The following is a 16,085-nucleotide window of genomic DNA, read 5'->3' as shown; positions in this document are numbered from 1 at the left end:
TAAAGGAAAAGGTCTGGATCTAGTGTAAAAACTGCTTCTATAGAGTGTACACAGAAATAATCCAGCAGAATTAACAATAGAACTCCTCTATGACCCAGCAATAGCACTGCTGGGGATTTACCCAAGGGATACAGAAGTGCTGATGCATAGGGGCACATGTATCCCAATATTCACAGCGGCACTTTCAACAATAGCCAAATCATAGAAAGAGCCTAAATGTTCATCAACTGATGAGTGGATCAAGAAGACGTGGTTTATATATACAATGGAATACTACATGGCAATGAGAAAGAATGAAATCTGGCCACCTGTAGCAACATGGATGGAACACAAGGGTGTCATGCTAAGTGAAATAAGTCAGGCAGAGAAGGACAGATACCATATGCTTTCACTCATAAGTGTAACAGGAGAAACTTAGCAGAGAACCATGGGGGAGAGGGAGGGGGGAAAATAGTTGGGGAGAGGGAGGGAGGCAAACAATGACAGATTCTTGAATACTGAGAACAAACTGAGGCTGAAGGGTGATGGGCATGGAGGAGGGCACTTGTGGGGATGAGCACTGGGGTGTTTATGGAAACCAACTTGACAATACACTAAACTTAAACAAAATAAATAATAAAAATGAAACATGAATTCAGAAAAAAGAAAAAGAAATAATTCCAACAGAATGGCAAAATGAGTGAGGACAGTTGTTTCAAACAGGAAACTCTGAAAACATAACTTACTACAAAAGAAAGAAACCCTAAGAGAACACCACCAAACAATACACTTTGGGGGTTACTAAAGGGGATTCTATTTTTACTCTGAGAATCACATCTAGTAGAAAATCAAGAGTTCAGTTACCAACATGAGCCTTTTTTTTTTCTAAGAAACACAAATAAATTAGTAACCTACCGTCTGTCTGAGATTTACTGAGGAATATTGTGCTGGCCCGAGGATGGTCTGAAGGATTGAATTCCATGTTCAAATCTTTAAAGAAAGAAAAATAAAATACATCAGTATTCATTTGATAACTAAGGGGAGTCAAGATTTTCAATTTTTTTAACCTTAAAATTGCTAATATGTTCAAGGATGTATTAAAAAAAAAACCTTCAGTTACTGTGTTAATAGATTCTTCTAGGTTCAACTGAAAACACTGCTATTTAGAAATTTGAGAAAGTCACACATAAAAATTGAACACTTGCTGGGAGATCTGTTGGCCTAAAACTCCATTCTCTTTTAAAAAGTCTGCTTTTGCCCAGGTTACTACAGATAGCAAGACAGAGCTATGCCACTGACCAAGAATTACGTGCTACAATGGACTCACCTAAAATCTGCAGTTACGGTGAGTGATGGTTCCTTGTTACCGGTGACTGAACTAGACTTATCTCAGCCAAATCAGCATCCACAAACTCTGCCTAATTAAGTTATTTTCTAAAAGGGCAAAACTTATCCTTCAGAGTAGAGGCCGCAGATTAGCCTTCTGTGGGCATAATCTGGGGCCTCAGATAGATATGTTTTGTTTGATCCATACATTTCTTTTTAATTTGAGCCAACATGGAATGATTTTTATATTTCAAACATATACCACAAAGAAAAAAAATCTGTCTTTCCAGCTTCTCTGGAGAAATCAGACCATTTGGCAGCACTGGCTCCCACCCCAGTGGTCACAAAGGGCAAGGACGCAGCAGCTGCTGGCCCCTCCGGGTGGGACCTAAGAGTCCAGTCACCAGTCATCAACCTTCTCAGCAATCAAAATGAAAACGATTTTGAATTCAATTATTTCAATAAATTTGCAAAGAAAACTAATCACCACCAATAAAAATGGATGTATCTCCCTTTAGTTTTAATAGCTAATCAAGTCAAAAATAAAAGGAAAGAAACAAAAAAGGATGGTCATATACACACCAGAAGCAACACCTACTAATCACTCATCCACAGAGACTCCCCTCAGCAAACCTCTGAAGTGAGGCAATCTTCCCCCCATTAGCCGATTGCTTACTGGACTGTAGCTCCTGACCTCTCCCTGGGTGCTTGATTAAAGACACGCAAATTGAATCTTAAATGCTATTTCAATTATCTGGTCCTTCTTCTGTGACAACTACTAAAATTATGAACATAGTGTAGCACTATCATTGCTAAATGCTATAGAAGGAGAAAGATAGGCAAACAAGACAATTTCTCATACTTGCCTCAGTTTGAACTAGATAAAATTAGGCCAGAAATCTCCTGGTAAAAATGAGTTTTTATAAGAGGGTTTCCTGCTAAAGTAGAATTTTTTTATAGAAAGGTCAAAGAACAAATGTGCTACTCACAATTATTTTTTGAGACTTCAGCATACGAAAACTGAGGGCATATACATAATCCCAACTGTGATGGATGTTGCCAACTTCCAAAACCTTAATTTATAATCCCCCAAGAAAAATATCAACTGAAAAACAATATGCCTGTGGTGTTCCATGCTGGTGTGGAGCAGAAGCAAGCACCTGATTCCCCAGCTGTGGACGGTGTCAGCACTGCAACCTCTTGGTTTGTTCCCTTAATATTCATTTTGGACTAACCTACCAGACCAGGTTTGTTTGCTTATTTTGTTTTGTTTTGTTTGCAAGAGTGTGGGGGCGGGAAGACTGTCTAATGACAGATTTTTAATCTACACATTCGAAAAATAGACCATCCTATGCAGACCAGTTGTCTTTAAGACTCACTTCACCACAAGCAAAAAGTGTAAAGCTTTTCTGTTTTAAGCTAACAGTGGAGCCAAAATAAGATCGCCATTTCTTAGGGAATTGAGGGCCCGCTGCTTTAAAATTCAAGAATGGGGCCACCTGGGTGGCTCAGTCAATTATACATTGTCATGAACCACATCTCGTTCCAGCCCCATGTCAGGCTCTGTGTTGACAGATAAGGGTTCTGTGTCTCACTCTTTCTCTCTCTGTCCCTCGCCTACTAAGACACAGGCACTCTCTCTCTCTCAAAAATAAAAACATTAAAAACTTTTTTTAAAATTCAGGAATGTCCTATAAGACAATCCCTAGAGATCAGGATTCTATGCTGTAATGGTCACAAACCCTAGAAATTGCTAAGAATGGAGACATTGACAGATTGTGAGAGAGGGCTGCCAATAACAGGACATTTGTTCTAGTAAATAATAGTGTGCCCTAGATGGTGAAATGCCACCATAAAAAAAAATCACATGAACTACACTTATCATGGGGAGCACAGCATAATGTACAGAATTGTCAAATCACTATTTTGTACACTGTAAACTATATTTTGTAGGCCAACTATACTTCAATAAAAAGGAGCATTTCAAAATTAAAAAAACATGGGAGGAATATTTTATTCATGTTGAAATAGCAATACCATATATGTCACTAGGTAAAGAAAGCAGCATGACATCATCTGGAAGGGGGGATATGCATACGTGTAGGATACATATTAAAAGAATATACACTAATATTGGTTATCTTCGAATAATGCAATTACGTCCTTTTTCTTTTTTTTCCCATGTTTTCTAAGTTTCCCGCATTGAGTGTATTTTTCTTTATTAGTTTAAGTTTTGTAATTTTAAGCACTTACGATTTAAAACAACTTGTGAAAAATGACTTCAAGCCTTCATTATCCTCTAGGTGCTTGGACTATTATTTCTATAGCCCATGCTGGTGTTCCCAGGAGATGCCTGAGGGACTCTCTTGGCTGTGGCGTGCACCCCTTTCCCATGAGTCCCCCATGAGTCAGAGGGGGCTCACACACAGCCAACAAGATGAGCCTCCCCACTGGCACTGGCCCCGAGCTATATGAACTCATAACAAAAGACTATGGGCTGTGAGGGACCCCTGAGTGGGGGGTGCCTTTGTCCTGCTAATAGCCACCATGTCTGTAAACTACTACCTCCTAGTCTAAACAGACCCAGGGCGACAGGGGGCAGGGAAGGATGACTGGCTGTTCTTCCGTGCAGAACCCAAATAGCAGGAATCGTGTTCTACACTGTCCCTACCAAATGTGATACAGAAGAGATTACTGCATGTTTCCTTTATGGCCAAGTCATAACTGTAGGTCTGAACAGAACACTAGCTCTTGTCAGAGGTGGTTTCCTGTGTGAGTGACAGGCCAGGTATCATCTCTACCTAGTTCAATGGCATAGAGCAAGTCACGAAGAGTTCAAAGGAGGCTTCAAAATCAGGGTTTGACACGATACTCCCAGATAAGGCAACTGAGGCTGAGAGAGATGAAGTGAACCAGAACTCTGGTCTCCAGCTGAAATCTAGAGTCCCGAGTTCTTCCCACTACACCTCAAGGCCCGATCTTGCCTCAGATCCTGACTGCCCTAGAAGGACTGAAGTCTGAAATAGGAAGGAGGCAAGAGACTACACAGAGGACAATCCAGAAGCCCTTAGAGCTGGATTCACATAATCTTTCTCAAGTTCTCCCTAGAATTTAAATTTTAGGATCTAGATCCTGGATGAGATAGCTAGGAATCTCTACACAAAGCAATATCAAGGAAATCTCTTCTTCTGCAAGAGTATATGTAGCACTGCTGGGACAAGAGAGATCACCAGCTTATTTTCATCTGAAAGCATGCCCAGATGTTGCTACATTAGAGCACAACACTTTCATGAGCTGCAGGACGTTACTCAGAAAAAAGCATTTAACAACATGCTGGTTTGCATTTTCTCCAATCCTAACCCAGATTCATATTTCCTAACCACAGAATGGAAAGTAATAAAACTTTTGCCACGTACAGGCCAAAAGGCTAACTTTGCACAGGACAAATCTGAAAGCCAGATCTCTCAGAGTAACTTAATGTGAAGGTTGGGCCAACCAGAACCCAGTTTATCTGGCACTGATTTAAACATGCACAACGGCAGAATACAAAGGTACGAGGAACTGCCAGCTATATTCTACACACAGGTTTAAGAGAGCAACCCCAAATCCTGAAGAGAAATAGGGCATTTACAATATGTGCTTTGGCAAGAGAACTTACTTTTCAGGGAACAAAAAATGGGAAAAGGCAGCATTCTCACAAGCCAAGCAAAATAAACCTGCCACATCACCCAAACTTCTACTCTGAAGTCAAGCATGACAAAACTACTACTTTAGACGCAGAGAAAAAAAATCCCCACATTGCAGACAGTCAGGAAAAGTGATACTCCAAATGTTAACAAGGTGAACACATATGAAGAGTGTAGTGATCTCAGTTCAGCTCAGTGATGTTTCTGAATGGCAAGAATCAAAAGGAAGAAATTCATGAAATATTAAGCTGAAAATCAGAGATTATATATGAAATAAACTTTACTGCTAAAGAATGTTAACTATTCTGCTAAAATCAGTTCTAACGGAAATTATACTGCCTATCTTAAAGTCATGGTTTGAACACTAATTGTTCACATAAACCTCCTTCAATCTACCACCAAGGTCAAACACTCCTCAGCCTCCGCAAATCCCTTCCTGGAAACTCACACAGCCCTGCCCTGCCCTCAGACCCACCTTCCCAGAGCATTCAAGGCTTTCATTTTTCCCACCTGCCCCCATCAAACGCCTCAAGTACCTAATGTGCTAACTTATCCAGAAAAAGTAATAACTTACAAAATTAAATATTTACATCGCCGGGTGCTATTTAAATATAATTTTAGTGGAGAAAACACTGCTCTTACCCAAAAGAGGAAAACCCCACTGCAGTATTTCCATCCCCAAGAAAAGACCCACACAGATAAGCTAGCTAGTGACACCAGATAGGAGCCAACAGCTCTGCAACAAGGAAGGTCAGCACTTGGGCAATCTCTGGAAGGGGCAAGGAGAAGGCTGAGATGCAGTTTATATGACAACAATTTGCAATTTAGTCAGTGAGACAAGATGAAGTACATGACCCCATCAGAGTACAAGACGAGCAATAAATAATGAAGAATGAAATATATAACCAAACCGGTGAGACAGAGAATAGTGTGCTTAAAACAAAAGAGCTTAAGCAAAGTATTTTTTATACTGCGTTTGCCCTCCTGGCAAGTCCATTCAATTAAATTAAGTTAAACTGAACAAACACTCATTGAGTCTATACTATAGGCCAGGTATTGTGTTCAGTCCTGTGATAACAAAAGACTACTCCAGGTTGGTAAACATGTCTGTGCCTTTACCTTTCCTATTACCTACATGAACTATTTCCTGGACATGAGAATGCATCTTGATTTTTCCAAAGGGCTATAGTAAAGTAATGGTGAGACAGAACATGTAGTTAGATGATTTCAAAATTTTATTTCTATCACATATTTGCCTTAATAGTTACATTATGATGGGTCAAATTAGCATTTTATTAGATACTATTTGTATGAATTCTGTGGGTGTTTGTCAAGGCCAGTCCAACTGCCAAGGTTTTCATTCATTCATTTAACAATCAATGAGCATATTCTAAATGCCAGGTATTGTTAAGTTCCACATACTGAGGATACAGAAGTGAACAAAACAGATTGAGTTCCTGCTCTAATAGAGCATCCTTCTAATTTTAAAGTGTGAAGTACCAGTGGAGAAGACAAAAAGACTAAAAAACCGATCAAGAACACTCCATAAATTCTACAACCCACATTAAGAATGCTGAAAATCAACCGTACTAGAGTTTTCAGAATCATTCATTCCCCAAAGAGAAACTTAAATGGTGGAGTCTAGAAATAACACCTTTTATAATGTAAAAGATCTAGATTTGAATACATCTCTGCTAACTTTATGCCCTAGGGCAAACTGCCATACTATTCTGGGTTTCATTTTCCCCATCTATAAAGTGGGCAAATAACCTAACTTAGAGTAATGCTGTGAAGATTAAAATTTATTCATATAAAGCAATAATAGCAGGGTATCTGCCACACAATAGGTCCCCATAAAGAATGGCTATTAAAATTTTAGGGTATTAAAAAAATATTACTCCACAGCATCTAGCTCAGTGCTGAAGAAAAAAACTCTAAAATATGCATGTTAAACTTAAAGACACTAAAGACGCTACACCATCATTATATAATATCTATTTTCTAAGGAGTCCTGGTTGGAAACTGATGTTTAAACTTCAGTGTTTCACATTCCCGATACAGGTTCTCCTACCTCTTATAAAAAAGGACAAGGTGACCCATAATGAAAAGATAAACTAGCCTGAAGCAGTGATATTTTAGAGAGAAAACGCAATTTTAAGAAATGTTATGAGATTCCTAGAGTTGACTTCAACCTAAATCTTGGGAAGCAGAATTTTGAACTACTGATTGCTTCTTTATCATGATGATATTTATTAAGACACAGTCAAATTAAAATATTAATTAAATGGACATTCTAATAGACTACTGCCCGACTTACAAGTGATGACAGAAATATTCGGTCACACCGTTCTCAGCCCATTTCAGCTGAGTACACGTGATGATAGAATCCCTTTATTCAAAACTGAAAAAGATCAAACAGTGTACTTGCCAACCAGTTTAATTCAGCAGTATTTTTCCTATGCCAAGTAACTTAATTTTCAGGTCCTTTCCACAAATGTCGCAGAAAGATGCACAATTACTCACCTTGGCTTTTACATCAGCACCAGTGTTCTAAAAGATTCATGTAATAAAATAATGCTCAGGATAAGCAGGAGTCATCAACTATTACTCATGGTCTAGAAAGCCAGGAAAACCAAAAAAGGAAAACAGGAAAGTGCAGTAAGGCCTAAAATGTACTGGGTCTACTATGGATAGAAGAAAAGACACAAAATACAATCTGCACAAAACAGAAACTTCCCACCTTCTACCTCTGTTCTCTGCACTGCCAGCCTCAGGTTGATCATCATTTCCCATCTTTAGACAAATATCTGACATTATTAAAATCTCAAACTTTTCATTTCAACTTTAGGTAGACACATTCTAAATCCGGCTATGATCTTCAAGGCAATGATGAAATCAACAAATAATGCCTGTTAATTTTAAATCTGATTGGTTTACTTTTTAAAAAATTACTATCGTCCCACTGCTTAAAAATCAATGATTATCTCCATTCATTAGTGCAATGAGACCAAAATCAAGAGCTTGACATCCCCTCCCCCACCACTGATTTGCTCCATCAGTGCCCCCCTTTATAATAACCACTGTTGGTGCGGCAGCAAACTGCTGATTCCAAAATTATAAAGCCATCATTTCTAGTCCTGCTGATTTTGAGTTTATTCCTACAACTACTCTAACCCTCTTAGACTTGGTTTTTACTCTCTACTTTCAGCTGCCTGCACCCCTGAGGGCAGTCCATGTGTGCAGCTCTGTGAGCACATATCTCTGAGCCCACACATCTATGTATGCTGGGTCTCCAGGTCTGAGTCTGCGAGCGCATGTATGTGTCTCTGTGTGCATCTCTTTGCACACACATCTGACTCTCATTTGTGTGCTCTCTTTCTCTCCATCAACCTACCTCTCTACCTCTCTATCTCTTCCCAACCTCTCAGTCTCTCTTCCACTCACTCTTTTCCTTTTACCCTCCCCTTTCCTATTCCCCCCTCCAGTCTCTCCACTGTCTCTAATACTCTGTCTGTAGATAAACCAAAGGAGATAAAGATCTTTTTTTTTCAATGTTTATTTGTTTTTGAGAGAGAGAGAGAGACACAGAGCATGAGCCAGGGACACAGAGAGAGAGGGAGACACAGAATGTGAAGCAGGCTCCAGGCTCTGAGCTGTCAGCACAGAGCAGGACGTGGGGCCCAAACCCACAAACCGTGAGATCATGACCTGAGCTGAAGTCAAGACACTTAACCAACTGAGCCACCCAGGTGCCCCTTAAAAATCTTAACACTGAGACTAAAGACAGATTATTCTGCCAATACAGCAGACAGATAAACTAAAAGCTCTCACACTACAAGCACTTAGGAACGTGGGATAAAATATAAGACATCCTTTTAAAGGCCTAAAAGAAAGTGTGCCAAGAAAATGAGGGACATGACCTGAGGCCCTAACCAGAGAAAGAACTGAGGTCTTCCAGCATGGATGGGCTACCCAGCAGTGTGAGCTAGGTCTTAGGTCTCACGTATTATCCTGACATAACTACTAATCTAACCTCCTTTATTTAAAAGTGCTCTGATTTGGAAGCAACTTTTTTTCAATGTCCTACAGGATAGGATATCAGCCCTTAGGGTGAACAGAAGTTGGAAGTGATGCTTTTACATATATGGGCTATGATCTCAACAAAACTGAATTGAAAAAAATAATGTCATGAACCCAGATGAAAAAGGAAGCTGGGCCAAGAGAGCGAGAGAGGAAAAGGCTCCCACTCCCCTAAGTTAACTGGTAAGCAGTCGTATGTCTGTATCTCTAACGTGGTTTTGGAGTTCTGCTCTATTCTGCACACGTAGTTCAGGAATCCATAGATAAATTTATACCAAATTGGTCACACGTCAGTGATATCCCCAGCTACCTGACAAAATTAATTGTAAACCACTCTGAAGAAGCTTGCTGCCCAGAGCTCCACCGGCTTATGCTCTCTAAAGACAGGTTTATCCCAAATGAGAAGACACAGAAGGAAACAATCCATTACAAGCAAGAGTCAGAAGACACAACAAATAGCAAGATTAGGCTTCAAAGAATTTAGAATAATAGAACAACTGGATAGAGACCATTAAATAAATATGTGCCACCTAAACACACAAAGACAAACATAAAGTCAAAGAGAGCATTCTGGAAAAAACCCATGTCCATATATATGCTCACATACACATATACACATATGTGTAATATACATGTAAACACATACATATTCCAGAAATTAAAAACACAGTCATTAAAATCTAAAACTGAATAGATGGGTTCAATTACAGATTAGACGCACATGAACACAGAATTGGGACCCTGAAAAACATATCTAAAGAAACCACTTAGAATGAAGCACAGAGAGAGAATGTATAAAATGAAAGACTCCAACTAATAGTGGTTCTACACTCTATAACCATTCAGGATAAAAAAAGACTCTTAGAAAACCTCTTTAACCTGATAAAAGGTATCTTAATGAAGGTTCTCAGCTCAAAACCTACAGCAATCCTCATACTTTACGGTGAGACATGAGGTGCATCCTCCTGAGATCAGGAATGAGGCTGGGATCCAGCTACCTTCAATTTAACGTTGTTATGAGATGCGACAAGAAAAAAAATAATATAAAGAGAATTTATTGGGTTGGAAAAAACAAAACTGTTGTTATTTGTATATAATCCTATACTTAGAAAATACAAAGGGCTTTACAAATCCATTGGCATTATATACAAATTAAGATATAGATATTATCATTCATTTACCTTAGTAATAGTGCTCAGCTAAGGGAACAACACTATCTCCCTTACCCTAGGGGTATTTAGAAATGTATGGAGACAGTTTTGGCTACCATACTAAGCAGCTGCTACTTACTTGTCTGTTACCACAGTCCCACACAAGGAGAAACTATGCCTCACAAGCCAATGGGGCATTCACTGAGAAACACTGTGGCCTAGAGCAACAAACAATTAACAAATGCAATAATGATAATATTAAAAAGGCTCAATTTACTAAGTTACAAAAAAATCTATCCTTAAATTTCACAAGACTGTAAGATCTTATACAGAAAATTATAATATTTTATAAAAAGCTAAAATAAATGCCTATGTATAGATATTCTGCACACACACACATACACACACTCCTATATACTAGCATCATTATTATTCACATACATATACACCCTTACTCAGCACACCTACCCCGTATCGGACCCCTTGCTACATGGTGAGATGGGGAAATGGCACTGAACATCAGACAGGGTCCCTGCTCACAGAATCATCAATCCAAGTGTTTGAAAGTTTAAAGATTATCACCCTGTCTAGTCACAATTCATATTACAAACTACCTCTTCTACTTTAAAACTGAAAATTCAGGCAGTGGCTTTTCCAGGATACTAGCTTCACAGTGCTCTCCTTTGAGCATTTTGCTGATTACTACTACATCCGCTAGAGGTCAGGCAAGGAAGAACATAAAAAAGGTTATGAAAGTTGTTTAGGGAAGGAACAAGAACAGTGCTACCGTCTACTCCTATATTAGATTTTAGTGGAAGCACAGGTTACAAACTGACACACTCAAAAACATTTTGTTATACCCACAGTGCTGGCACACACAACAAAACTGCTATTTGCATGTAATTATCCACTTAGAAGGACTAGCTCTCACAGACACATAAGCTCAGTCATCATTCCTCTGTACAACTGATCGGCCCCATACAACCGGCTGGCCTGATTTCCCACTTCTCTTTGCCTTATACCCTTATACTTTGCCCCCCACACCCCAGGCTCCAGCTAATATTCTTTGTTTTTCATGGGCTTGACCAGACCATCCCCTCTGCCAGGAGCAACCCTCTCTAGTTAGCCTATTCTTGCTCCCACCTCAAGTCTGGCCAAGGCTTGTGGTCCCTGGAAGATAACCCGATTCGTCTGTGCTTACTCACTTGTCCTTCTCCACTCCAACCAATCTTGGTACATGCTGTGATCTAGCAATTTTCTTCTATCTCCATAACCATTGGTTTGAGTGCACAATCCCCCAAATACACAGTGACTGAATAAAGATCAGTGAATGAATTCATTTTTTTAAATGCTTATTCATTTTTGAAAGAGAGAGAGACAGAACACGAGCAGGGGAGGGGCAGAGACAGAAAGGGAGACACAGAATCTGAAGCAGGCTCCAGGCTCTGAGCTGTCAGCACAGAGCCCCATGCAGGACTTGAACTCAGGAACAATGAGATCATGACCTGAGCTGAAGTCGGATGCTTAACAGACTGAGCCACTCAGGTGCCCCAAAAATTCAAATATGCCACCACGGTACTGAACCAGACACATATATGAACACAAAGATATTCCACTACAGTCCACCCTATTAAGGAGCTCCTATCTCCTGGCACATCTACATACATACTTCTTTCCACAAATCCTTAAGAAATTCAGAATGCAGAAAGGATCACATGAGTGACACTGATGGGAAGTGCTTCAAGCTTTACTGGTAGAAGAGATTTTCTAGAACAGATGAGATTGCAGTGGACCTGACAGATTTTTATTTGAAGAAAGGTGCTCAGGGCAGGACAGCATTTCAGTCAGAAGGAAGAGGAGGGGCCAAGGCACATAGTGAACAGATGAAAACTTACCAGGGCATAGCCAGGAGACATACAAGCAAGCCTGAAGCGTTCAGAAAGAAAAGCCAAAGGAAAGAAAAGCAAGAAAGGTGGTTTCGGGCCAAACTGCAGAAGACTATGAATGACAGAACAAGAAGCTGCATTTTTCCCGTGAATGAAGTGTTGGGACAAGCCACTGGTGATGTTCAAAAATACAAATCTGGCTGCTTGCATCTGAGTTTAGAAAGATAGCCAATGAAAAAATTTGAAGCTGAAGGGACAACTTAAAAAAGGAAAAACAGAAAAATCATGCGTCAGATAAATTAGCTAAACAATGCTTACTGTGTCCTGGCATAAGATTATTAACCATATATTATAGTGTTTAAAGGTCAGCAGAAAACAAGATTTAAAAAATGTGCAATTGAAAGCTAGAAGACTGAATTCTGGTTTCTGCTTAGCCACTGAGCCATGTTACTTCTTTGAGTCTCAATAAAGTAAGGATGATGGTAACTTTGACAGCTTCGTTGGGCCCTGTGATTGTCAGAGACATGGGAGCCAGTGGCATTCATGGGCCCCACATAAGGGCAGAGTGGAATTAGTACCACCTTAGGATAGGGGCCATATGTACAAAGTTCAAATGCTCAATAATAATTAACAGAATATTGAAAATGACAAAAGAATGATCAAGTGAAGGAGCTTGTTCTCAACAACTGAAGGAAAGAAAAAGAAAAATTGGCAAGGATCAACCACGAACTCAAATGTAGATTAATTCAAAGAGAAAGAATCTCCTAGCAACCAGCCTCTCCTGAGAGGCATGAATTAGCACTATCATTGAAATAGGAAAACACGACTTGGATCACTGGTGTTTTAATACCAGGCAAATAACTAGGTCTTTTACATATGGGCAATATTGAAGAAATCTGCTATTGTAGACAACTAAAAAGTGTCCAACATGACACCCTGAAAACCAGGAAAGAGATATTCATCTCCCTTGTCATTACTTAATTCAATAATCAACAATTATTTATTGAGAATTAATTTGATGTATGCATTTGTGAGCAAGAAATGTTAGTGAAAGACTCCGAGGCCCTCTAGAGCATAAAGGCCGGAAGAAAGGCTAGAGTTAGGCAGACAAGTCAGTTGTGTTTCACTAGAGGCAAGTGCTATGGGGGAAACAAGGAGACAGCTGAGGCTCTGAGAAGAGAAAGGGTATTTAATGCAGACAAATCAGTGTATCAAAGACACAAAGTTTGAAAAAAAAAAAAAAGCATACCAGGCCTTTAAGACACACTTAAAATATATCAGAGTACAAGGAGGAAGTGATGAGAAAGAGTTCTTGAAAAGTTAGGATTTTACTGCAAGGATACCAGGGAACTCCTGAAGAAGTGATGAGACATGAACAAATACACACTTAGGAACAATCACCATTGCTACACGCACAGCAAGAAAAAAAAAAAAAAAAAAACCAAATGAAGACAAGACCAGAAGACAAGAAATTGGGAAGGAGGCTGTGGCCATAATCCAGGCGGGAAGAAAGGTGGTTAAGAGAAATGAATGGACTTGAAGATATTATAGAGGGACCCGATGCACTTGATAATGGGGTCAAGCACAGAGGAGGGAGGAAGCAGGAAAGACCCTCAAGGTGGTGTGCTGCTGGGTTTAACCTACCTGTGGGAAATTAATCCAATTAAACCCCCAAACACTTACTTACAACTGCGCTAAATGCCTTTAATTGCTCATTTTCCCCATTTCCCAGAACCATCTCCTCCACTCTAAATAAGATAACCAATTACCATCCAGCATAAGAGAGGCAAAGCCAGCATGGGCAGCAGTTTTCTGAACCCTCTCTACCTAGGGTTTACTCAGAAGCCTTCAATGATGGCTACTGTGTGACTCTCGACCTTCCAAGATCCAGTGCCTTTGTCAATGATCAGGGAGGAGGTCAACAGCATGAATTTACTTCCCAAATCAGGCTTACAACTGTTTATTTTAAAGCAAATGATGGTAGAAAGTTTAAGCTATGAAAGTGTTTATCATTTGCTTATATGCATAAATTCTCTTTGAAGCATTTTTAATTTTTCCGCATTTTCTTTTCTCTCCAAGGATGTGCTGCCAAATTTAATCAGTTTTTAACTATTTTAATAAATCTTTTTAAAAGTTCTGTTGACATATACTTCCCAAGGTCTGGTAAATGATGTCATTTGTTTCAAACTGTAATTAGTATCACTGATTCTGCTTCCATTCTAAACTTGATGCTGCTGGCGTTTCATTATTCATTACCCTTCACTAGCTCATGAATCCTATCACCAAAAAAAAAAAAAAAAAAAAAAAAAAAAAAAAAAATCACTGGTTCTTCCTTCTGCAGGATTCTGTTATGCAGGGGGCCCCTGGGGGCTCAGCTGGTTAAGCAACCAACTCCTGAAATCGACTCATGTGGTGATCTAACAGTTGTGGGGTAGAGCCCTACACTGGACTCCACACTGAGCATGGAGCCTGCTTGGGATTCTTTCTCTTGCTCTTTCTCTCCCCCACCCTCGCCCCCACCACCCTGACCTTCCCCACTCACACACATTCTCTCTCTCTCTCTCTCAAAAATAATAAACATTAAAAAAAACCCAAGATTCCATAATTCAAAACCCTAGCTTGATTTCTCTACTGAAATGTCACTTTGAAGCCATGAAGATCAGGGACCTCTATCTGCTCAAAGAGATGAACAGTGTATTTGAAGTACAGAAATCCTCACACCTAACCATTGGCTTTTTTGTTTCTATCTCCCCAAATATCCCTAATTAAGGGAGAATATCGCCAATACATGAACAAAAATATCACTTCTCTTCTTTTGCCTTCCCCATGGCAAAGCAGTGAGCTACACCTCTTGAGTACACAAAACACTGCCTTCCAGAACACAGCCTACACAGGCAGTTCCTGACTTGCAAACAGTTGCTGCAGGGGAATAGCTGGTGCTTCTTACCCAGGCTGGGGGGTGGTGACTTTTCAATTCACCCCCATCCCTGTCTGCCAAATGAAGCATGCAGTGAAGGGTATGGCAGAAAGCGACCTTACCCTTGGTGTTTCTGAAAGTTAACCTACTTCCTGTTAGATTCAGAATGAAGCTCATCTTGGTTCCCAGCTTCAGAGTGTCATGGTTTTCAGGGATTCTTACAAGCCCATTCTGGAGGATCCTCTCAGATTGCAATGGCAAAACAATAGCAAAGGGGCAAGTGCAGGGTTGAAGAGAAGCTAAATGGAGCTAAATCTCCATTTAGATCTTAAGGAGTGAAAATATGGGAGAAAAGCAGAGAAGAAAACTATCCAGTCACGAGATCAAGATCCTTCTGTTGCTGGTAGAGTAGCTCGAATGCCATTCCAAAAGAGGCATGCAAAAAAAGCTCCCTTCTTAAAATTTTTTTTATGTTTTATTATTTTTGAGACAGAGAGAGACAAAGCATGAGCAGGGAGGGGCAGAGAGAGAGAGAGAGAGAGAGAGAGAGAGAGACAGAATCAGAAGCAGGCTCCAGGCTCTGAGCTGTCAGCACAGAGCCGGATGCGGGGCTCAAACCCACGAATGTGAGATCATGACCTGAGCCAAAGTTGGAGGCTTAACCAACTGAGCCGCCCAGGCGCCCCAAAAAGCTTCCTTCTTAACATGGCCACTTGGAAAAACATTGTTTCTGTGAATATAAAGGTGCAATATTGTTCTTTTAGTAAAAATATCAGCTGTACTTTATGGTAATACTAATAGGCCATCATAAAAATTCCTATCCTTTTGGATTCCTACTTTTGGAGGCTTACGGCTAAGTTGCAAATGTAAGAACACGAGTCTGAACCTAACAGATGCCATGACTGGCTGTTTCCCCCTCTAAGCTAAAAGGTCTAAGGTCAGTCTCTTCGGAACCATTTGGCCATTTGGCCATTTGACAGTCATACATTGCCCGGGGGTATCTAATCAGAATAGCCCAGCTACCTCACCCCACATTCCTAAGGGTGAGGCCTGCAAATGG

General features: G+C 40.0%; 1 protein-coding gene across 3 annotated transcripts in view; it reads right to left on the bottom strand.

The window, feature by feature from the left end:
• CCNY (cyclin Y) overlaps positions 1–16,085 on the bottom strand; it is a 298,139-nt gene that overhangs the window by 76,181 nt on the left and 205,873 nt on the right. For all 3 annotated transcript variants that reach the window (XM_029953203.1, XM_029953205.1, XM_029953204.1), the window contains one exon: positions 895–969. In XM_029953203.1, the coding sequence (XP_029809063.1) occupies positions 895–961 (67 nt within the window). In that variant the 5' untranslated portion in view covers positions 962–969. The remainder of the gene's footprint in view (positions 1–894; positions 970–16,085) is intronic.

Source organism: Suricata suricatta, chromosome 10, assembly GCF_006229205.1.
Source record: "Suricata suricatta isolate VVHF042 chromosome 10, meerkat_22Aug2017_6uvM2_HiC, whole genome shotgun sequence".
Lineage (NCBI taxonomy): Eukaryota > Metazoa > Chordata > Mammalia > Carnivora > Herpestidae > Suricata > Suricata suricatta.
The sequence above is the reverse complement of the archived record's forward strand: the minus strand, read 5'-3'. Positions and strand labels throughout refer to the sequence as shown.